We start from the raw sequence: 24594 nt of genomic DNA on the forward strand, positions 1-24594 counted from the left end.
AGAAAATCCAACAGTTCTGGGATTTCGGTCCTGGTCTACAAAATACCAGTCACTACCGACTGAACCTACCGCGAGTCATTGGTTATCCAGCATATTATGCAATAAAGAAGAACACACCGGTTCATGTTTGCGTCAAGGGTCATGCTCTCATGCAGTGATTACAGGAATTCAAACTTATGACAACGGGTTATGCATTTCTTGGGCAGGGAGGCAGGCAGGCAGCCGTCGCCTCGTCGTTTGGATTTTATCGATCTACATTCGGGGCGCCCTCGTAGCTTGTGTCTCCAGTCGAACATCAGTAGACAGACAGGTTCCACCTCATATAAAGGCGACGGACATGTTAGTGGTCTTGGACGAAAGTTCTTGCTGTATAGATTATTCGTGTTGCTGAACACCACTGCGTGTCGACAGTAGAATGGGAGACATGGTGGCTGGTGTGTTGATTGACAGCCACTGACCTGGCCGTGTGTCTGTCATCGGCACCAGTAACAAGTGTTAATTATTGTCTTGCAGTCTGTGCTTTTGTGTGAGTAAAATTTCAAACTTGTAAATTCTACTCCCACGTTCTTCCGTAGGTTTGCCCCCACCATCTCTCACCCCACTTCCAGTGACGTAATCTCTAGTGTACATCGATCGCGGCCAACAGAGCGCGCACCCGCGCTCATGTACCTGTCCGCCATGTTGCATTCCTACTGTTGAGGGGGAGTTGACGTCTTGGAGGGGTGTAAAGCACTTCGTGACAAGATGCGACTCGGTTTGCTCTGGGCCCTGTATCAAAGGGTTCGCCAGGACAATGTTTAGCGAAGTGTGCTGTGAACTGTTGAGTGCGTGTGTTCGCTTGTTCGGATACGGAAATCGGATGTCTGCCACACATTGTTCGTAATTCAAGTGGAGCCACTTGACACTGCCCATTCACAAACAGGTAAGTTACGCAGTGTTGTTCATTCTTCCCTCGTCGTAGTCCATCAGTCTGATAGAGTCGTCTGTTAACAGAATGTTATTCATTCTTCACTCAGTATAATTCTCTTGATGTTATTTGAGTTCAATCTATCATGTTGCATAAGAGTTCTGAGGAATGCTTTTGCTAGGTGTGGGAAATTTTAAGACTGAAAGTTGCCATAACAATGAATCGATATTCTTCTGTTTGTTAAAAAAAAGATGAAGAGAATATATTGTTGTCATGGAAGAGAATTATTCTAAATAGAATTATATACTATATTCTGTTTGAATGGGGATAGACTACTTAGAATTTAAGTCAATGAAATTAATCACATGATTGCCCTGAATTTCATGTACCTATTCGAATTTGGTTCCGAGGCGCTGACCCCATCATCATAAGCCTGGCCAGTCAGTGATACTGATACCTGAGGTCGTGTGTGCATGCATGTGCGTATGTATTCACGTATGTATGCATTATATATGTATTTTGCATTCATAATGGACGTTTAGATACACTAGTAAATGACAAATTGCCCAGGACTAGGGTCTGTGTGGTGAAAGTGAAAGGGGCTAGATTTTGTAGGCGTGCGTGATTCCATACAGCGGGTCATTGGTTCAACGAAGTTCAGTTTTTATATCCTTAAATTATATAAACATGTAGCAATGACAATATAGCACGAACTTTATGTTGGAATGCATTACTTATGAGTGTCTGATACAAATTTTCCTCACATATTTACCCCCCCCCCCCCAAGACTTGTCTAAACTTGGATTTTGTATTACTTGGATTTTTATAACACTAACCATTCTAACGTAATTAACACAACTGGTGATCATGCTCAAGGTCGTATTGTTAAGATGTAGAATGTGGAGTCTGAATAATGTAAATAATTGAAAGGGGCATGTATTTAATTACTAGTATTGCCACTGTCTACATTCTGAATCCTATTCATTTCATACCGCAGCGTTAAATAATCAAGGGATTGTTTAATTTGCATTGCATTTCCACTTTAAAATTACGTACGTCGTTTTTCCCGCTCACATGTGCATTCAGGTATACACATTTTGTACTACAGACGTCTTTCGGTTTTCCGCATCTGACCCTGGTAACTTGTCGATGAGAACAGCGAAGCTCTCCTGTTATCCTTAGTTTATGAAGGCTTCGTCCTGTCTTCCTGGTTGTTGATAGTAGACACCTAACTGTGTTTCTTGTGTGGCATATCCACAGCAAAATGTAAAATAAGGCATTCAAATTGTAGTACAGTGCAAATGCAAGTATCTGATTTTCTAACATCAATGAAACCGACTCTACAATAAAGAATTTTAAACCTTTTTAACAAGACGTGAATACCAACACGTATTTTTCGCAGAATTATTACAGCATATTTATGAACAGTGTATTAATTAATATAGATCTTAATGAAAGGTTGAAATAGTAAAATACTTTCTACAAATGAATGGAGGTATGTTCAAATGTTCGTTTACCAAGCTGGCTCAACGTTACTTTCTTCCGTTGTTTAGACACCTTCCTCTCAAGAGAGGTATGGTCCTCGTGAAGTGTGCCCCGTCAAACTTTCTCTCCAGCTCCCTCCCTCCCTCGCCTCACCGCTCGCCGTGACACGAGGTACCTCCTTAACCTGGGCACTATGATACATTGGAGGGAGCATAGCGACAAGACTGCAGCTGTATTTCTGCCCGTAAGTCTAATTATCTCCGAAACCGCTGAACACTCCACGAAGTTCAAATCCAATTTTACAATTTTTTTAAAACAGTCATATGCCAAAATGGTCGATCTGATTGTGAATTTTATTTGTTCGAGCCGGACACAGACCACGGACACTCGGTCTGCATCGACTGCGTCTCCAGGTAGGCAATCCGTCAGAAACTCATAAGGAGTCACCATGATTTTCGCCGCCATGAGGACCTCAGTTGCTATGCTGGAAGTCTGTAGTGTTTTATTCCACAGACTTGTTGAATCAAATTATTTTCAATATGAATTGAGTTTTTCTTCTAACGATTCAGTTTAGAGGTCTCCCGAAATTTCTTTATTTTGTACCGTTCGTCGTAAAAAAAATTGAATCTCTAGCTTGTAATCTGTTTTCGTCACGTGTCCCGACGTCATTTCGCCGCCACAAAGGTAGAACGTAAGAGCTAATACTTTCTACAGTTTTAATCTCGAGGTTAATAAATAAGGTTTCAAAATGTTACAAAACGTGATTTTAGAATCCGTGTCTAAATATAATTAGGTCGTGTTAATTAATATCAAACCTCGCCGTTTCTGAGTGCAGCGTTGATAAATAACCAACGTATAAGCCTAAATGTCGAGGCCAGTATTAATCAGAAATTTGATCGTTTTAAGAGTCATCTCAGGCTTCATTATATCCGTTCATCAAGGAATCTGGTATTACATTATTTACCCCTTGATAAATTTACATCATGAGGTTCCAACATTAGGCTGTCTTTGTCTTATTGATTCTGCGGTTTACGGCCGAAGGTTAACGGCATTTGCATTATATCATTAACCCCACTTTTTCATACCAGCCTATTGTTACCTAATTCGCAGAAATAGTTTTTCTGTGATGTTTTCCGTAGGGAAATAGGGCGGGGGGTATGGATTGGTTCATGTGACTAGCAGTTTCTGAGGAAAGACTCTGTTCCCAGGAGCTAGAAGTGAAAATTTTTAATTCAAAAGGCACAGCTGTTGTCGTTGAATTAGTTTTTTGTTCCTTCTTCGTCAGTGTTCATTTGAAGTTTATTTAGTTGTCATTTTATTATGAGGCATTTGAAGCTTGTAGAAGTTAAGTCTCCTGCCTGAATGCGGCTACCCTGTGAAAATGCGTGATAATCTGTGCTGTGCGATTTGTTTCTGGTGATTGAATACGATGTTTTTGTTCAGGATAATGCACACGCCCGTGGGAACAATGGAATGCTCTCAGGATGCAGATGGGTCTGTTTCTCTGTCCGCCAGCCGAGACGACCAAGACAACTTTAGGAACAGGTATGTCGTATGCAGCTCATTGCAAGAATGCAAGGTTAAATGAAACTGCACTAAGCGGCTTGAAAGTCTGCAGGGACTTTAGGAAATGCAGGCGTTATTGATGTTAAAACATGCTATTTAATTCGATGTAGCTAGTGACGTAACCACTGCTTGCAGAGATCGCTTCCTCTTTGAAATGCCGTAGGTAAAATATGTTTTAGCTGTGTACGAACATTGACTGATTTAGGATTTGAGACTTTCGCGGCGAGTACAATCAATAAAATCTTCTCGGGCAATCAGCCACGGACTTCCGAGGATTCAGTCACATCAGAACCCTGAAGATGGGGACAGAGTTTGTTCCCGAAACGTCGGTTTACTACGGTAACCAGCTAACGCGGCTGATTGCCCGAGAAGATTTTATTGAATGACTGATTTGTAAGATTTGAGGTTTTCACAGCGGTGAGTATGAAGATTTCTGACTTCTGGGTTGTTGCGCTGTGTAGTATGGTCGATGTTAACCAACGTTTCAGAGGTCATACTGCCTCCATCATCAGGGCGATGAGTATGAAGATTTCTGTCTTCTGGGTTGTTGCGCCGTGTAGTATCGCCCTGATGACGGAGGCAGTATGACCTCTGAAACGTTGGTTCAATTTTGAAAGTGCTGCTGCCATTAGTCAGCTTTTAGAATAGCTTCTAAAGCAGATAAAGGTATGAAAGAGAAGAAGAAAATTATAATAGATTCTACAAAACGTTGAGTTTAGACGGGTCTTTCCGCTAGTAAAGTTATATTAAAAATTGAAAGAGCGACAAGAGGACCATCTGACAGAATCTGAGCAATGTCTGTCGTAACTGGTCTCATATGAGCAACATTTTTACGACTGCTACTACACTAAACACGCTCGCTCCTCCCGTTACCTGGGTCGCTGGCCCTGCTGCATTAAGACGTAGTGAGGAATCTCCAGTTACGTTGTCTGGATTGTCTGTGGAAACATTAGGTTGGAAATGAACGTAGGCTTGGCCCAGTCTCTTGCAGACATTGGACCATACAATAAGTACACGATATCTATAAGTACAGGATGCTCCAAAAGAAAGGTAACTTTTGTTTGTGACGTTAACATTACTGGTGTTGTTTCTTTTGTTGTTGTTGTTGTTGGGGACGTACTACATTATGCTCCATATGTCGACCTTGACTTCCCGTTACATAGTCTCATCAATTCCACATTCTCCATATTTTTGTAGTGTAGTTCCCGAGATCCAAGAATGTTGGGTTCTTGAAAAAAGTATGTTGTTTATTTACGTTACGCAGCATAGGCCTATACAACACTTGAAATTAATGATACTTTTAAGATTTTTTGTAAATTGACTTTTGTGAACATTCCTTAATATGTAATAGAGGTACGCTGAAGGTTATAATACTTCTGAAAGAGGTTATGTAGTAGAGCGGTAACAGTTAATACATTATTTTGCAGACATCTATGTTCTTACGCGAATTCGTGTATGCCATTAAGTAGATGTTGAGTCCAGAGTAATCCGCACTGATGATGGAGGCATCAAGCACCTGTGAAATGTCTGTAAACTTCTATCAGACTACACGGCGGAATATCCCAGAAGATATACTGTGATTTATCCATACATCCTAAAAATGTATAATGAATTCTTCTCGGGCCACCAGCCGTGTCAGGTGGTTTAATGAAGAAAACACCAACGTTTCGAGAGCCATCTTCGCCCTCGTCATCAGGGCTCTCAGCCGAGGATAATTCATTATTATTAGCCGCCGTGAAAGCTTCAGATCGTACATTCTAAACATGATTTCTCGTAAGAAGTTAATCATGTCTGATTTATTATGCATAATCTAAGCTAGTGGTATTCAACCTGGGGTACGTGAAATTTAAAAAAAATATATTATTTTATAATAAACACTGAATAATCAGTAATTTATTTAATTATTTTAGGTGTAGATTATATACTATGTATAACTTGAATTATACACCAACAACTTTGGGGGTACAAAGTTGAAGAGAAATTATATCTGGGGGTACTCGAACAAAAAAGGTTGAATACCGCTGATCTAAGCTACAGATATTTTGTTGTTTGGCTGAAGTTAAAATCTCTTTGCAAATAGTACGTACAGCTGTTTTGTGGAATTTTAGCCCAGACCGCAAAATGGTTATACGTATCCTATAAATTAACAGTTATTGGCACAAAATAACAATATATATGTAGTTAATTGGATCCGAATGTTTACCATTTTGTTGGGTCTGTTGATGAATGAACTGCTTTGCCGTCATTTGCATTACAAAAGTAGACTTTGCCCTCGGTTTCTCAAAATGACAAAGACTGGCAAGCGGACATGCCTGAACTGCTTTGAGGACCAAACCTGAGGACGAAATAGGTGCGTGGGCCCATCCTCGAAATATTTTTCATAACATTTTGATTTCTTTTCCACGTGCTTCTATACAAAATAATTGTAGTGTAAAGGCAGCCTACAAACTGAACTAACATAGGGCAACAGGGAACTCCAGCGTCCGCATTTCAGCTTTAAAATGGTCACCAAGAAGTGTATTTTATGGTTATGTTTTCCCTCTTTTCTGAGGTACTCTGCAAAGTCCACTTCTTCACCGAATTTCGGTGTCGTTCCGATACCTGTGTTATTTTGTTACCGGGATAAGCCCAAATGCGAGTACAAGAACTTCGGAATATTTTCCATAACTTGAAGATTACAGCCTTCTGGAATATTGCGCTGTGTAGTCTCATAGAAGTTGACCGATATTTTAGAGGGCGATATCCTGATTATGGAGACAGCAAGAACATCTGAAACGTCGGCCAGACTTATGCAAAACTATACTGCACAGTATCTCAGAAGGATGAAATTTTTATACTCATTATTCCATAACTTGCTGCAATAACATACCTGCAGGAAATGTTTAATACCTTCTTCTGATTGTGAAAGACGTTTGACATCCCCTCGAAATAATCGTCTTCTTATTCGTCGCTTCAAACTTTGGGCCAGTATCGTGCCACTGACGTGCCTCAGGATGCTGACGTCCGACCGACGAGTGTGGAACAAAACAAAGAACTTGGATTATCCAGATAAAAATGCTGGTGTATAACAGCTGGCAAACCAGGAGTGAGTAAACGGCTATCAGCGGAAGAATTTTTACTGTAGGAATGCCACTGTCTGGGTATGCGATGTTTTAATCAATGGCGTACAAGAACTAGGAAACCAGGAGTGTGCAAAGGACAAACGGTAGAAGAATTGTGTCCAGTCCGCGACATCGTTCGTGTAAATATTTGAACAGTTTCTAGCTACTGTTAACTTTTTTTACATCCATATAAGGTTAGGTAGGACGCCTTTTCCCACCTGTCACCGTTCCAGTTTTGGTCGTCGTTAGCATTTCTGCAAGATTGTGATTTTGCATACGTGAATCTGTTGAGTTGTTGTCTCCAGAACCCCCCCCCCCCTTTGTATCTCTTATGTGGTGTCATATGGGGGGCGCTACGTATGCAGTGGATTGGCTGACAAGTTTTATGACCACGAGAATTGTTAGCGGTACTTCAAAGGTTAATTAAACGCAGTTTTAGTTTTTGAATGTTGTTTATCGATAGTTTGTCGACCCCTGCCGATAGACGATAGCGCAACTGATAACGTGATAGGAGGAACGGGTAACTTCGGAACTAACGTTCTTTGAGTAAATAATTTGAATAATGAATGGAACCTTGTTAAGGGGAAGTGGGAAAACAGTGCAGTTGGCTGACTGAAGACGTTTCGTCTGCCAGTGTTTGTGTGCACGTCCATGTATGGGAAATACCTGCTGTCGTATTTTTTCGTTCAAATCTACCAGAAATCGCGATCGGGAAATTCATATAATGATTTTCCGTAGCATTTTGGTCAGTAGCAAGAATGCGAGCAACTCTAAAGGGTTCCCACCGCCTCCACAAGATTTCACGAGCAGGTAGGCAACTTCTATATAAATGCCTGCATAACGTATAGCGTGTGTTTCACAAAATGATACGTGTCAGTGAGAGTGTGTTACAACAAAGTGCGTACAAGTATCCATATATACACTCTTTACCGAATCCGATCCAGAATTTGACTTCAGAGGTAGATTGATAGATTGCGGTGAGGATTAACAAATTTTATTACTTGTTCAGAACATATATACGATTTAAGAAATGACAATGGCGAGAAGCCATTTGCTTCTACTTTGTGATGTACTTTGGAATTTCATTTTATTCTTAGCCTATTTTAATGATAATTTAAAGGATTAATAGAATAACTCATTGTAAGCCTACAAAGATCTAGGCGAAGACCGTTTTAGAGGTGCTTACTGCCTTCATCATCAGGGGGTGATGAGTGTTTTAGTGACTTCTAGCAGAGTGCCCGCAGTGTTACTACGGCGAAATCCTACAAATGCTTACATTTAATATAAATTTGTATTAGTCGATTGCTTATCATAGTTCGGATTATTCGGTAAGTATCGTTGAATACCACATCAAAAATGTGCTATTCCTAAACCTAGCATCTTCACCGGGATTCGAACCCAGCATAGTTTTCGAGTTTGTAGCCTTTACTTCTGTAATCTCCCGCAGAAATAGACAATTTGTTATTGTTTCCGTTATTCTACCATGCTTAGTAGCCTTTCTGCAGAAACCATCTTCACAGATATTCCAAACCAGGACAGGTTCTCGGGATTATGATCTTTGCCCTGTAATCTCCTCTTTGAAAGAAACAAGTTTAATCACGGCATCGTACTTATATTGTGCTTAGTTTCCGAATTTCAGAAACCACCCTCACCGGACCTCGATCTCAGGACACTTGCGAAGTTCTGAGCTCTCTTATTTCCTGGTATCAAGGCATAAGCGTACCAAGTTTGCTGTAAGTTGGTAAAAAGCGAACATTTTTACACATACCCGCAGTGTATCCTGATGATGGCCGTCGCGTAATACGGATGGCGACGAGACGACAGGCCTTGAGGGTTTTCTTTTCATCCGCAGAGCTCCTTTCTTTGATCTGGAACTATAATTGTGGGTAGTGAGAACGGATAGGCTGGAAGGGTACGGTCGCTTGAATTTTGTAAAGTTTTTAAGTCATGTCTGCAACTATGACTGTTGAAAGAACACGTGAAATTAAAATTATATATATGGGATTTGGTTGGAGTCTACGGAACAGCAAAGCCCTCTCGGTGCCTTGTTTACGGTAGTTTTTCCGAGGGTTCCAATTTATATTACAGGAAGATCGTAACGTATTTTTGCTGTTAGTTATGACGTGTTTAATACTGAACATGATTTGGACCTGCTGCATTCTGTCCTTAAAGTAGGCAACAGTAGACCGAAACGAATGTAAAGATGCAGAATTAAAATATTTCGAGAAGTCATGTAGACTTTTGTGTCCATACAAAATGATTACTTGAGAAGCATGTTGTTTGGAATGTGTGACGTATTTGGAGTGATAACAAATATGACGTCACAGTGTCATCACGTGCTGTACAGATAATGCGTGTAGTGACAGGTGGGACGAAAGTGCTTCAGAATTTGTGGTTCATTGTAATTTAAACTCATCAGTGATCAAACTAAAGGCACTGTAGGCTGAAATTCAGTGATTTTTTGAGCATCTTAGATGCGTGACAGAACTTATTAACTAGTGTCCAAGGAAAAGCATCATGAAAATTTCGTAAGTTATATTTACTGAAACATGTAACGAACACAAGTGAAAACAACGTTTAACTGTATCAGCGTGTTTTATGTAATCCCAAAAATGTTACTACAACTTTATTTTTGCATTGTAAGGTAGGCCTTGACATTATCGTGGACGGATGCTGCCTCGCTCATTGCACTGTAGGCTCCAAGCAATGCGACCGACAACTTTGTTACTAATTGCATTATGTATTGGCATTAGTCTTTTACATAGGGGTCATGTATGTTATTGACACAAAGCTATTTGTAATTGATTATTTGCAGTAACTGCATAACGAATTCTTGACATAGTAATTTGTTGGTATTGCCTGCGTATCGTCTGCCCGTCATTTCACGATTTTTAACTTTTCGCCAATTTTACTTATTTATAAGGAAAGTTTTAGGCACAGTACGTCATGCCAATGCCTTTTCAGATCCCCAGTAAATTCTGGGCCATTGACGGATTTGCACGAAATTTGGTATATATGTCATGCCGTGTAGAGGTGATCTTGCCTTTGTACGTTCCAATTCACATACAAACATGGTGGGCGCGCGCATTTTTGAGGTTGGGCGACATAAGCGCCGTTGTCATATTAGCTTAGATATATGTTAATCTGTGTGTTAATTGATTTTACAGAGAGAAACAATTTATTTTGGCCATTCTTTGTAGAATGTGAAACAATATCTGTAGAGAATGATGGTAGCAGTAGGCATCTCAGAAACGTTGGTCAACTTCCAGAAGATTACACAGTGCAATATCGCAGAAGTTGTCATCTTCATTGTTTTTTTTTCTGTCTGTGAAACAGGAACAGTTGAGAACCATTGACAGATTACATATTGAACAAATTCACATTCTTCTGAATGGTTTGCAGTATATTGTGCATCAAAGAGGAATTGGGGCAATTGAGTCTGCAGTCGTCATCACCCAAGGAAGAGCCTCCTCCAGAAGAACGTTCTGATGAGACCAGTCATGACGACTCAAGCAAGCAATCTCCCTGTAGTCCTGGTGTCAGTGTTGGCTATCAAGACCATTCAGCAGCTCAGCACACTGGCTGGATTGATGGTCTCTGGGGCTGTCTCCGTCCAGTCTGGACCATCATTGGCAAGGCAACTGCAAATGAAATCAAAGGACACCAAGGTGATTTAAGGATTACCAGTCCTGGAAATGTAAACAAACCTACTTAAAGCAATATTTCCAAAATGTAATGTAAATAGAATGTACACGTATAATCAGTCCACACACATTCAATGAAACATGGCTGTGAACCATGAATTTTAAATCAACTTTGTGATGTGCTAGAAGATGCCTTGTTTTTAAGACTACTGGGATGGATTAGATAAGTATGTACCAGGAGATGACACTTATTGAGTAAGTGTTAACTGATTACTGAATATGTATACATTTTTGTAATTTCAACAATTAATTGCAACAATTGCAACCATGGCAATTGTGTGAAACTTTGAGGTTATATCTGACAAATTTTACATATATTTTCTAAATTATCCTATAATTCTGTTTGGCTTTCTTCTGTGATGAAACCTGACAAAGTTAGTGGATCCTCACTGCAAAACTGTATTTTTATATGGCCAACCAGAATAATTATTATTACTCCATAAATACTGAAGTATTGTATTAACCAGTTAATTTTAAAATGTGCAGATGACTGGGAAATACCATTTGAGTCAATCAGTGATCTGAAGTGGCTGGGCTCTGGTGCTCAAGGTGCTGTCTTCAGCGGTAAGCTCAGAGGAGAAGTGGTTGCTGTGAAGAAAGTTAGGGAGCAAAAGGAAACAGACATTCGGAATCTCAGGAAACTAAATCATCCCAACATTGTGCAGTTCAAGTGAGTAAAATAACACTATACTGTAACCTGATCTAGGAAGTCTGTATCACAAGGTCCTTTTATAAACATAAGCAGGTACACAAATTTAGAAAAAAATAGTCTGAGCTGAATCACATGCCAAGTCTGTTTCCAGTTCTGCCTAATCCTTCTTGGTGGCTGTACATGAAATCAAATATGAAACTTGTTGAGGTACTTAACATGACACAAGACAAAATTTGTGTTATACAGAGTGAGTCAGAAGTATGTTTACAAACTTCGTGTATGTGTTCCAGGATCAAAAATAAGAAAAATGTTGCTATGAACATGGGGTCGCAAATGTTTCATTATCTAAAAAATAGCCAAAAATAAGTTTCAATGAATTGACTTTATATTACAAATTTTCAATAAACGTTTGGGCAGGAATTGTTGGCGACATGCTTATTGGTCCACACATGCTTCCATCGCATCTAAGAGGACCTTCATATCGGTGATTCTTAAGAAGACGCTTGCCATGTCTCCTTGTAGATGTACCACTGAATTCAAGAAGACAAATGTGGTTTATGCACAACAGAACACCAGCACACTTCTCCCATCGTGTCAGATATCATCTCAATGAACATTACCCTCAGCGATGGATTGGGTGTCGTGGCCCAGTAGCATGGCCACCGAGGTCACCGCACCTGAATCCACTGGACTTTTATCTGTGGGGTCATTTGAAGTCCGTCGTTTATGCAACACCCGTAAACAATGAAGACGACCTATGGGAACGTGTGCAAATTGCATGCCAGATAATTCAAGGAAACCGTGGTGTGTACGAACGAATTCGTCAGTCCTGTGTACGTCGTGCTCGTGCATGTGTGGAGAATGGAGGAGCAACCTTTGAGCATCTATTACAAAGAATCATCCCTGTCCTTATACTTGGCAATAAAGGCATACATTATAACTTATTTTGGGCTATTATTTCGAAAATGAAACATTTGCGACTCCATGTTCATGGGAACATTTTTTCTTATTTTTGATCCTGGAACACGCACATGAAGTTTGTAAACATACTTCTGACTCACTCTGTATACTAGATATGATGCAAAGCTTGTAACTGATGATATATGTACATTATACATGCTGTGTTCGCAGTCTGTCACCACTTCCTTTGCTTGGTTTTCTCTGTAATTTAATCAGCATATTGTTCTTCAGGTGAGTTGACTTCCTATCAGCTTATATTCAAGATCCTCAAGAGGCAGTTTTAAAAATTTATGTTTTAGTTCATGTACAGTCACTTGTGCCTGTAGTTCTTGTGAAGCAGTTTATGAAATTCTGTTATACCACTTTAATATTTGGAATTATTGGTTTTTTTTAATTTGTATTATGTTGAGGAATTTTAATATACCTTGAAAAAAAAATTACAAACAGCCCTTATTCAATAAGAAGTTGTTAAGTTATGAAGTTACAGTAAATAATCTTAGAGGTAATCACATGAGCAATAGCCCATATTCGAAGTGCTGTAGTATTAAGATTATGCAGGAGCATCATGTTGTGAAGTGGACTTTAAGTGTTTATTAGTTCTGTCGTTACACAACACATAACTTGTTTGTTGTATAAAGATGGAGCTAATAAACATTCATATTATAGTATTATTTTGCTAGGTAATCAGAAAATCTTAATAAGGATGTATTAATATGAAGAATGTGCACTTCTTTTTATGGAGGCCAGAACATAAAAAGGATGATGATGATCATGGTGTCACTTCCAGGGGTGTGTGCACACAAGCTCCTTGCTACTGCATCATTATGGAGTTTTGTCCATATGGCCCACTGTATAATCTACTCAAAGATGGAGAAGAAGTTCCACCATTGCGACTTGTCAATTGGGCAAAACAGATAGCTTCTGGAATGCACTATCTACACAATCACAAGATTATTCATCGTGATCTCAAGAGTCCAAAGTAAGAAAAACTCTACAATGATATGCTCATATTAAAAGCAAATTCCCGCCTTCTAGTTACAGTTTTGGGTTTTTTGGGAAGAATCCTGTGAATGGTACTGAATATTTTGTACTCAAAGTATTTAAATTAATGTTTGGTATTCAGATTAAATTATATAAAACTCTTAGAATTGATAATTGCTTTAAAAATGCACAAAACATTGTCTTTCATATCAAATTATATACATATGATCTACATATGTTAGGTTTCAAAAATGTTTAATGAGATCTACAGAGTTTATATATGCCTCTGAGTAATGTCCTTGCTGGCTCCATCATCAGGGCAGTGAGTATGCCACGTGAGTGGAAAATGCTGGAGTTATAGGAACTGGACTATTAAGGAATAGCCAAATCCTAACCAGTGGGGACTGGTGTCAGAATAAGGTGAGGACATGTGAACCAATAGGAGTGCGGGGGCATGTCTTAAACATCGGTAAACTTCTACCAGACTACACAGCGCAACAGCCCAGAAGACAGCCATCTTCAAATCCTCAACATATCTTCCAAGGACCAATTCTGCATCAGTTCTGGCTTATCACTTTTATGACCAAGCTATTGTAACATCAGTGTTCAGTACAAATGTTATACATTTTAATGTTGATGGATGTATGATTTTTTGCAGTGTTTTAATTGGTCATGGGGAGGTAGTGAAAATAAGTGATTTTGGTACAAGTCGAGAATGGAATGAAATTAGTACCAAAATGACCTTTGCTGGAACTGTAGCTTGGATGGCTCCTGAAATTATACGTAGTGAACCATACTCAGAGAAAGTGGACATATGGTAAGAACTGAGTTGAATTATATAGCTATTTATTGTCACTGGCGTCAGTGGCAATGTTAGACCTTTTGGCTTTATCCAGTCCCATTTATATATCAACTGATGCTTCCATCTGTTGAAGGGATGGCCTTTTTCTTCCATATGGCTTATTATGCAGCAACTTCCTGAATATATGATCTTTAAACATTCTGAATACATGTTGAAAGTATTTTTGTTGATTTTCCTTTATTTCTTTAGTCAAATACATTAAGCTCCTATCTTATCTCTTAACTTCATTTTCTATGCAGTGTGCAATAATAGCATGCCACTGGTCACAAAGAGCACATCTGTGCTGCTTTAGTTTACTTATACTGTTAGTGATTAAATGTCCAGCATTCAGTAGATAAAATATATGTTCGTATGTATGTGCTGACTTCTGTCATTACCTGTTTATCAGTTTGAATAGTTACAATTTCTTACTTCTTTAATATGACTGTTCATCTCTGTCTTTGCTTTTATTGATTCTTTACCTTTCAAAACTTGTATTTTAGTAATTTAATTATTATCACAGAAACTACATTTGTGATTTGTTGTTCAGGTCTTATGGTGTGGTGTTGTGGGAACTCTTGACCTGTGAAACACCATACAAAGATGTAGGCTCTTCAGCCATTATGTATGGAGTAGGGAGTTATTCATTGCATCTTCCAATCCCCTCAACATGTCCAGAAGGTTTCCGCCTGCTGGTAAAACAGTGTTGGAACGCTAAACCTCGAAATAGGCCTTCATTCAAGAACATCCTTATCCACTTGGACATTGCATCTGTAGAAGTTCTTAACAGGTCACCTGAAGACTATCTGAGAACACAGGTACCCATATTGTAGTAGCAAGATAGCACAGTCCTACTTCACACTCCTATTTATGTATATTCAGGACAGTATGTAGTTAACCAAAGTACCAAACTTCCTGATCTAAGCTAATCTTGCATTTAGCAACAGTATTTTTGAACATGCTTCAAGGTTTTCCTGATTTTGTGGGATTTCCTGCAGTCATTAGCAAATGTTTAAACTTTTGATTGCTGTGTAGTTACTTTAAATAAATCATACCTGATCATAAATTATAAACCTGAGCCACAGGGCATGGATTAAGAAATTAATTGATTACCAATTCATTAAATTACCTGCAGTACTTACTGCCTTCTTGCTTCACAATCTAGGGGTATTTTGTAAGACTGTTTTTACATGTAATACCAGTTTTGCTCTTTCATAAGGTAAACTTTTGACATGCCATATTAAAGAGCAAAGTGGAGCAACAGTATTTTGTATCATGCAGTTTTAGTCTGGTCAAAACATTTTATTTCCATATTTACTTGTTGTCCTTTCTTTTGTGCGAAACTTTTCCACCATATTTTTTTACATTGCGGTGTAAGAATTGAATAATTCCTCCACGACAAAGTTATTTTTAGAAATATGCTTTTCCCAACATTATATTTAATTTTACAACTGCAGACGAGCAGTCTGGAACACAACTGTGTCACATATTATATACATGTGGTGATGCACCTCCTGCTAAGGAAGTTCTCTGCTATGCTGCTAGGGAGAGCAAAAATTGCAAGGTGTTGATATTGGTATACAGTAAACCATAGAATAAAGAAATAAAAAAATAAGATGATTAATGTGAGTGTGAAGTGATACACATATTTACTCTATGGGAATACTAATGATGATGATCTGATGATATTTTTAAGGAGTAGCATGTATGTAAATTGTTTACCCAACTCAAACATATCTTTGTGCTTGAAGGTTCTCTCAAGATAATGCATTTTAACTGGTCATAATAAATGATAACATGTGAAACATAAGTGTGTCTTTTTACAGGCAACATGGAAGCAGGAAATAAGATTGCATATGCAGCAGATGCAGTCAAATGGAACCCATCTTCCAAAATATGAAGAGGATATAATAAAGAAGAGAAATGATGAATTGAAGCATGCTCAGGATATCAGGGAGCACTATGAGCGCAAGTTAGATCGTGTCAATGACATGTATATGGAGATGATTACCCGATTACTGCAGGTAGACCAGCAGAAACAGGAGCTGATGGTGAAGTTATTGCAAGTAGAACAGCGAGAACAGGTGCTGAGAGTGAAGCTGCGCCAGGTAGAGAAGTGGGAGCAGGCATTACTCAAGTAAGCTTGTCTATATTAGCGACATGGTTTTTTATTTGACTTATACTGTCTTTTTAATCAAATTAAGATAACGTTATGTTCAGAATATCAACACACTTATGTAATTATACAATTATACCATATGCAGAACTTTACATTTCCAAAATATTTGTATTGACATATTTTTTAATGCTACACTTGTCAGCAACCATATGCCGGGCCTTTGGTCCATTCCCTTTAATCACCTTTCTGTTGGTTTTGATACCAAGCAGTCAGCTGCATTTTATTTCTATTAAATATACTAATCCGAATTTTGCTTCATTTAGACAGTCTGTGGATTTTAATTTCTGCTGTGGAGTAGTTTGTTTATAGTATCGATCATTTGCATTAAACCAGCATTGACATGTATTGCATGTGACCTTGTAAATTAACTGGCATTTATGTTCTGTAGTTACGGAAAAGTATTACTTTGTTAACATATGAGTTTCTGCTGTTGTTAGACGAGAGAAGAAAGTTGGAATCAAGCACTCGTTGCTGAAAGCACAGAAGCAGCTGTGCAAGCGCCACTCTTCCAGCAATCATTCCACTCCTACCTCACCTGAGATGCAGACTAGTCCAGAGTCACCACATAACTGGGCCCATGGGGTTAGTGAAAGTTATGCATTGACAGGTCATCACTTTAATATCATAGTAAAACCTTGTCTTCCTGAATCTACTCATTTAAATTTCAGTTCATAACCTTCAATGATCCCCTTCTGAAAGAAAGCATGCTTAAGGAGTCCTTTACAGCACATTTTTCTCCCAAAAAACTTTCTTTTGATCAGTATATATCAGAAAATATGTTAACTTTTGTTGAGGTTAGGTTATGTTGAATGTGAACAGCAGTGTAGTGACATGCAACATCCGTATTTTACTTTTGATTTTATAGCAATAACTAGTAGCCAGTGGAACATATGAAATTTTATTTTGTTATAGGTTATCAGCATTTCTATGAATTCGGTATGAAACATATTTTGTGTATTAACTAATACAAACATGATGCTGATGTAATGGGCAAATTTTACAAATTCAAAATCTTACTGACTGAAATGTTGCAGAGAACTAGATTACCAGATTGCATTATTACTTTAATTTACAGGTCTAGTGTATACACCATACAGATGCAAGCATTCATTAGTTGCAAATACACATGTAGAATGATTGCTTACCTTTCAGAAATTCTGGACATTGACATGGTGTTAGGTTCAGAATTTGATATTGTATTTGAATTCTGCTAAATGTGTCGTGCACACAAGATTGTGAGGACATTTCAGGTATAGGTACTGTCAAGTGAATGAGGTGAAAAAAACACAAGTTTGTGGCAGTAGAGATTACTTTGAATTGATCTAGGAATGTAGAATTAGGTATCCAATAGCAATGTTTACTTCCTGTTATCGTATTTGTAATTCATGGTACAGTTAAGATAATGGCTTATTATCAGGTATTGTGGTGACAGTACAATGTTTATGTAGTCAAAGATTTGTGTTTGAGGCATGGATATGGGCATGATTACATTATTTCTATTATGTTTAATAGAATCCCATCATGGCAGCCTTAGTACTTAACAGTGTATCACAGCAGCCTGAGAGCCTAATCACTACTACTGGAGGTGCACCTTGTGAACATCTTTTGAAACAACACAGATGTAGGACACAAAGCAGCTTCACAAAATCTGGTGCCAGCCAAAATAAAAAGGTGGGGTGAAATCAGGAATATGAATATTGAATAATGCAGTTTAAAGGATTATAATGTATCAACACTAAGAAAGTACAGTCCACAACTGTAATCTTGAGACTTGCAAGGAATGCAGTAATTCCGTAGCGTTAAAGGCAGACGCTATCTTTCCTCCTTCCTCCTTCACCCCGCAAGTCTCTATAGATTACAGTCGTGGACTGTAAAGATTTGTGTTTGTATGTTGTTATTGGTTTTTTATTATTATTTTAAGGTAACTTCCATGTTTGTGAGATTGATTACTCCTGAGTTATGCTCTTGCGTCACACTATTTTATTTTCTACTTATTTTCTGCTACTCTGAATATCCTCTACACTGATATTTTATGTAAATGTAGAATTTAGTGAAGCGTGTTAAAAAGTGTTTATTCTTTTAAGCTTCAGTTTTTGTAACGGCACAGGTTGACAGTGCTAAGGCAAGTCACATACTAAAAACTGGTGTCCCTCAAAGTACAAACTGAATGCAGGCTACTGCATTTTCAGACCTTGAGTTCTAGGTATAACATGATCTGTAACTTAAGGAATTAATAATTTATTACAGTGAGTACTTACTTGTTCTTTTTGTTTTGTTTTACAGACTGATGCCAGTTCCAAACTACAGTATTTGGTGGATGGTGAGACACAGACTGAAATGATGGACATCAGTGAAACTGACACCAGTCCTAACCCCCACTTTGCTGGCCGTCAGTTTAGTGTGACCGTATCTCAGGCAGGCACAGTCAAAGAGGTAGAAGAGCACAAAGTGATAGATAAATCTCCAGGGACAGAGAGCTTAAATGGAAATAGCATAAATTGTGATGACAAACTGCAACCACATCCTGATCACTCGGATGATTCTGAACCAAATTGCAATTTAAGACTGTCTATTCGTGAAAGTGATGATGAAAATTTGGAAAGTCTTGGAAGGAAAGTGAATGAAATTTTGAATGGAAACAGAGCATCTGCACCACCTGCTGTCGAAACCACTGCCAACAATGGGAACCCTGATGATGTTATTTCAATGCTATCAGGGTTAAGTCATAAGGATGGATTTTGCAGTGAAGAAGAACTAGCCAGGAGAATTGTGGCAGCTGGTAGAAGTGGCCGAGAGTTATCAGCCCAGTATCAAGGTGTTATTGTTTCTGTAGATTCAGTACACCCTGTTGCAAAACTTAGGCTGAGACAGGGAGACAGTTCTGAAACAATAGACTCTCAAGACTCAAGGGATGATATGTGTGAAAGTTGGTCAGAAGAGGAAGAAGGAGAGTATTCAGCAGGCAGCTATGAACTTCACCGAGGGAGGTGTGTATTGTGATTGCATAAATTTCATGTAAGACCATCAGTACATTAGAAAATGAATCTGATTTATCATATATAAAACTATTAATCATACATTTACATGCAGTTATCTATGTTTTGGTTGTGCTTATTGTTATTAGATTCTTATGCAGGTTTCAAACTTAAGACTGCAGTGTATTTGTTAAAATCTGTCTAGTTCCAAATACAGCTGTCTGTGCAATTCTGTTGTGGTATCAAACCCAAGTATGTGCTTAGGTGTTTCTTCACTGTTCCCTTGTGTCAGTGACCAGTGGTATCATATCATATACAGTATTTCTTGTTTTGTATTAAAACAAAGTACATATCTGTTACTGACTGACAGATTTAACATAAACTGTGTACTGGTTTAGATTACTCATAGAAATGGATCATAATATAATTATTAATTTATTCTTCATCATTGTCTCATCATATAGATTGAAAACGTTTAAGATTGCAGGCATCAGTTTCTTCTGAGAACGTTTTGTTAATGGCTATTATATTTTGGGAAACTTAATGCATTGTTTACAGCACAGATAGAAAAGTCTCTAGTTCAGATCTTTTCACTTTGCATGTATCAGAAACTAATGTGTAATGATTTACAGCTTTGCTCGGCGGCCTGTTGCTCCACGATGTAGGTCACGTAGGCTGAAGAAATCCACAGTTGTTACAGCTGATGTTGCTGGGTCTGATGAAGAGAATACTCCAGACTACAGTCATCCCCCATCTAGTCAGTGCTCTACTCTGGAGAGCAACCCTGATCTACCTCAAATTGTGCAGAGGCTAGGATCAGCAGCAAAAAAGAGGCCCCATTGTGATACCAAGGAGGTATGTAAAGAGAATGGTTTTTGTACAACTGAGTGCCTTCGGTTAGAAGTGTAATGGAGAATATTAATTTGTAAGTGTACTTATATTATAACAATTTACATTTTTCCAACTTGTATATCATGTTTAATTTCCATGACATGTCACTCAAACTAAATAAGTAATAACCAAACACTTTACTTGAATAAACAAAATCTAAAGGTTTGTGATGATGGTGTATTGCTAAAACAACAAACTTTCTGGACATTTTACATCACCTTGATTTTTTTAACAAAATTTCCAGGGATAGGGACTAGCTCTATCAATTGGGCCCAACGGAATAGGTTTTACCCGATGACGGATAAAAATTCCAGTCTTCAAAATGTTGTTTATTTAACAAAAAATCAAGATGATAGATAATGCCCAGAAAGTTAGTTGTTTTAGCTTCGCCTGATTATTTAACTGGTACCTTCTTCATGTGGTCAGCAATCAGATATTAATTAAATTTAGTAAATGGGACACTCAGAGTCAGAAGTTTGCCTGGGTAGCATTCTGTTTAATTCAGTTGACTTAAAATAATCCTGTTACTATTACAGTTGTCTTAAGACTATCCTACCATTATTAAGATGAACCTGAGGCACATTCTTAAACCATGTTACCATAATACAGTGACAATAAAAATGTGAAATTTGCTGTTTATGATGGCATGATATGTTGCTTGGTTGCACACATGAATGCAGAGGCAGAGGTGTACACATGCACACACGTGTGCGCACGCATGCTTTTATTTGTATCTTCTTTTTCTTATTTCAGAAACCTGGAAAAACTTCAGCTAACAGTTCAGATTCTGAATCAGATGATATCAGTGAAATGACTATTGCGTCTCAACTTGGAAAATCACCTAAACTGGAAACAGTGGTATGATGAACATAGACATCTGGATAACATTTGTAGTGGTCATCATTTTGATTACATTTAAGGAAACTTACTATCATTAGGCATCCAGTTAAGAATTTGAAGAACATGGTTGTAAATAGTATTACTGTCTGCACAACCTTTCATTATATGATACTGCACTACATGTTCTGACCTCTTTTTGCCATCTTCTTGTGCATATCTTAAATATTAAATGGTATGATGGATAGGAAATCACAGTAATCAACTGCAAACCAATGCATGGATCCATAAAGTGATTTCCTGTCTGTGGTACCATCTGATGTTTATGATATGCAATTGAAGAAGGCTGGAAGAGGTCGAAACATGTAGTGCAGTATGATACAGTAAATGGTTGTGTAGATGGTAAATTGAATTCATCACATTCCAGGATCCTGTTAAGAAGCCTAATTATTAATTCATGTACCAATATTTTTAAAACACAACATGAAATGATTAATGTGCCCATTTTAGAGGCTTTTTTTTAGTTAAGAATTTGACTAGTGTCCAGTTATTTATTTATATTTCTGAGCAATGAGAAGTGTGAGGAACTGGACACTAATTAAATAAACAGTACGTCGTAAAAGCTGAAACCAAAAAGTCCCTCCTTTTTTATCAATGGAATTTGTCATGTGGCTATCAGGGATTTATTAAGGCATGAGCAATTCCATTCACAATTGGTGATTAACAAAGTCTGTGGAAGATAATCTGATGTTAAAGTTTCTTAAAAAGTTCTGTGTGAGGAACAAAAAAGATTAGATTACTTCTGTGGAAAATATGTAATTACTTATGCTTTAAATAGAAATACATTTTAGAAAAGTAAATCCAAAGTGCAGGTGAAATTTGGATTTTTATGTAGGTATAATTAGAGTTTCTGAAATGTTACCATCATGTTGTCATCACCATATTTAACAGACAACTTCAAATTGGAATGCTCTTGTGTGGGTTGTGAAAATTGACATTCCTTCAAGTCTGGATTGTATAAATACAGTATTTGCAATAACTGTATTAGTTTCTCCTCAGGTAACACATCTACAGTAGAGGCAGTTCATACTTGAGTTTGTGGGGAAATGCAAGTGGTTAGTCACGCATTTCTTCAGGCTGAGATTTCACCAGTAGAGCGTACAATTTACTATGTCTGTGTGTGAACACAGTTTCTTAACAAGTGGTGCAAGTAACTGTGTAGCAGCCTGGTGGAATGTGTTGTGTCCAACTATCAGCCATCACTTGTTAATATGAACATTTTAAACTACTTGTAAAAGCCATTCCATCCTTATGTCATGTTTTGTTATAATTTATTTTTTATGATTTTGTATTTTAAGGGAAACTATTCTAAATGAAAAATAGAGCAATTCATGATAGTGAGTTTAGATGTGTTTTGCCACGATCAGTGGCAGATAGATGTAGCACAGCACAACATTTTTTGCTCGCCATGTTTCTATGTTGAAGGTCTGTTACATCTTCATATTGCTATGAATGTGATATTCCTAATTGTAACTGTAAGACTTTTAAAACCATTACCATGACAGCCTAAACACTGTGCAATTTTTTTAGAAATATGTGTGGTGTTATTTATTTTCTCAGATAATTAGTAAGGAAGACTTTTGCAATTAGTGCACTATAATTTCTATAAGTCACATACTGAAATTGGTTCATATTATTTAATCAGGATCTGATGCCATTAATGTTAATAGTTATTACGATAAATGTGTCAATATCTGTTTTTACTAAATGTTTTTAGACAGCCTAGACAGTCAGAATCACTGAACTGGACAAGTGCAATTTTAGTTACTTGCCATATGCCACAAAATCTGTTTCCTCAGAATATTGCTGGAAAGGCAGTCTAGATCCTTATAAAGATAGGATTTCAGTATATATAAATTTCTATAGAACCACCTTTGATACAAGTTTCACTGTACTCATGTGACTTCTGCAAGTTCATGCTATTTTGTGTACCTGCTACTGAACAATTTGCCTAATTTTAGACAAAATAGAACAGTACGATAGTTTTGTAAATTAAGAGGAAAGCTTTGAAAGAGAATAGTAACATTTATTAAGATTATTAATAAGAACAGTGAGAATAAAATAAATTACAGTTTCATACACTGCATGCTGTCTTGCTAAATGAAGAGAATTTACTACTACAAAAAGATGTCTTAGATGAGAGCAGTGAAACATTCTGCTGGAATGTTCTTGTTTGATAATCATTGGTTAAAATGGGCCTACTTCATTATATTTTTATTTTAACTCAGTGTCATATTTGTCATAATTATTACAAAGGATTTTAATATAATGCACTTTTACATATTCAAGTGGTAGGTGCAAATAAGTGTGCTGGATACTAGATCAAGTTTCCAAACTATGTACTGAATTTGGATGATTATGTGGCATTTTGAGGACAACTGCACCACATGTACTCTGACATAATAGGCAGGATTTTGTGATGGTTCAGAAAATTGGTCTCCTTTGTCATGGGAGAGTAGGCAGTGATGTGTATATGACCCAACCCACTGCAGTGCAGACAACAGCAAGAATTTTAACATTAGCTGCAACTTCAGAATGTTATGCTTTAAAACCCATTCTTATGTTTCTCTTAGAATTTTATTCCACTAAAACTTGCATAAGTAATATAATTCATCTCCTGTCATGTGAAACAAAGACATGTTCATGTTGTGTATAAGATGGTTTGTGTATGACAGTTAAACGATGATGTGATGCAGCTCCTTGTCAGTATTATACTCAACAGTAGATGCCTTCACATTCATTAAAGAGGTGCCTCTACCCTTTCATATATACAAGGCCTGATCAAAAACTGTCAAGACTGAATTTATGTCTTGGATAAATCACACTATACAGCAATACAGCTGTGAAGAACATATTGACAAGATGTTCTTCTGGTTTTGGTGCCATGTGGACTCACATCTACTGACAAGTCTAAACAGCACCAAAACACAGAAAATCCTCATCCTCACAGCCACAAAAACCTCAAATCTCTCATGCATGATACAACATTAGCAGGTGTGTTTACATTTCATTCCATTGTTTGTCATTCATGATTAGTGTTCAAAATCTGTATTGATTTAATGGTGTCTGAGAGTAAAGAACGTGTGTGTTAAATTTTGTGAAACTATTGGAAAGAATGTATCAGTTGGTGCAGATAACTTTTGAAAATGCAATAGTGTGTGCAGGGCATGAGTTTTTGAAAGGTTTCATTTCAGTGATAAGCCTGCATGATGCACTTTAAGCAGTATAAGTGATGAGGTTTAGTAAGAAATGACATGAAATTGCTGGAGAGAGGAATTTATTTCATGTTAGGCCATTTTAACCGTAAGGTTTGGATATGAGGTAAGTTGTGTCTCATCCAAATTCATTGCTTTTTTGGCACATGATCAGAAAGAAAATTGCTTTCAAGTATGCAGAAAATAATGAAATATACTGGATGAAAATGTGTCAAAAAACATAATTACAGATGAGACATT

At 37.6% G+C, this 24594-nt stretch overlaps 1 protein-coding gene across 7 annotated transcripts; it reads left to right on the forward strand.

Annotated features, from left to right (window-relative positions):
• The first annotated feature begins 358 nt into the window (after positions 1-358).
• wnd (Mitogen-activated protein kinase kinase kinase 13 wallenda) lies at positions 359-24310 on the forward strand. Of its 7 annotated transcripts, none has more exons than XM_087344696.1 (14): positions 359-922; positions 1318-1402; positions 3836-3937; positions 10462-10727; positions 11250-11433; positions 13163-13354; positions 14015-14173; positions 14748-15015; positions 16024-16334; positions 16814-16958; positions 17889-18047; positions 18660-19363; positions 19984-20206; positions 20996-24310. In XM_087344696.1, the coding sequence occupies exons 3-14, from the start codon at positions 3840-3842 to the stop codon at positions 21104-21106; spliced, it is 2820 nt and encodes a 939-aa protein (XP_087200822.1). In that variant the 5' UTR covers positions 359-922; positions 1318-1402; positions 3836-3839; the 3' UTR covers positions 21107-24310. The 7 variants fall into 7 exon arrangements, with proteins under 7 accessions (XP_087200822.1, XP_087200811.1, XP_087200813.1 ...); XM_087344685.1 differs by having other exon boundaries at positions 1318-1386; XM_087344687.1 differs by lacking the exon at positions 1318-1402 and having other exon boundaries at positions 360-922.
• The last annotated feature ends 284 nt before the right edge of the window (positions 24311-24594 follow it).

This window comes from Zootermopsis nevadensis, unplaced genomic scaffold, assembly GCF_977971745.1.
Source record: "Zootermopsis nevadensis isolate Lab colony 2312 unplaced genomic scaffold, Znev_1.0 Znev_ptg000001l, whole genome shotgun sequence".
Lineage (NCBI taxonomy): Eukaryota > Metazoa > Arthropoda > Insecta > Blattodea > Termopsidae > Zootermopsis > Zootermopsis nevadensis.

Excerpts from the sequence above, each read along its gene's own strand:
- wnd (XM_022070883.2), top strand. The coding sequence starts at position 7,715 with ATGGGAAATACCTGCTGTCGTATTTTTTCGTTCAAATCTACCAGAAAT. Across the intron at positions 7,870-10,461 it reads CCACAAGATTTCACGAGCAG|TATATTGTGCATCAAAGAGG; the intron begins GTAGGCAACTTC and ends AATGGTTTGCAG. Across the intron at positions 11,434-13,162 it reads CCCAACATTGTGCAGTTCAA|GGGTGTGTGCACACAAGCTC; the intron begins GTGAGTAAAATA and ends TGTCACTTCCAG.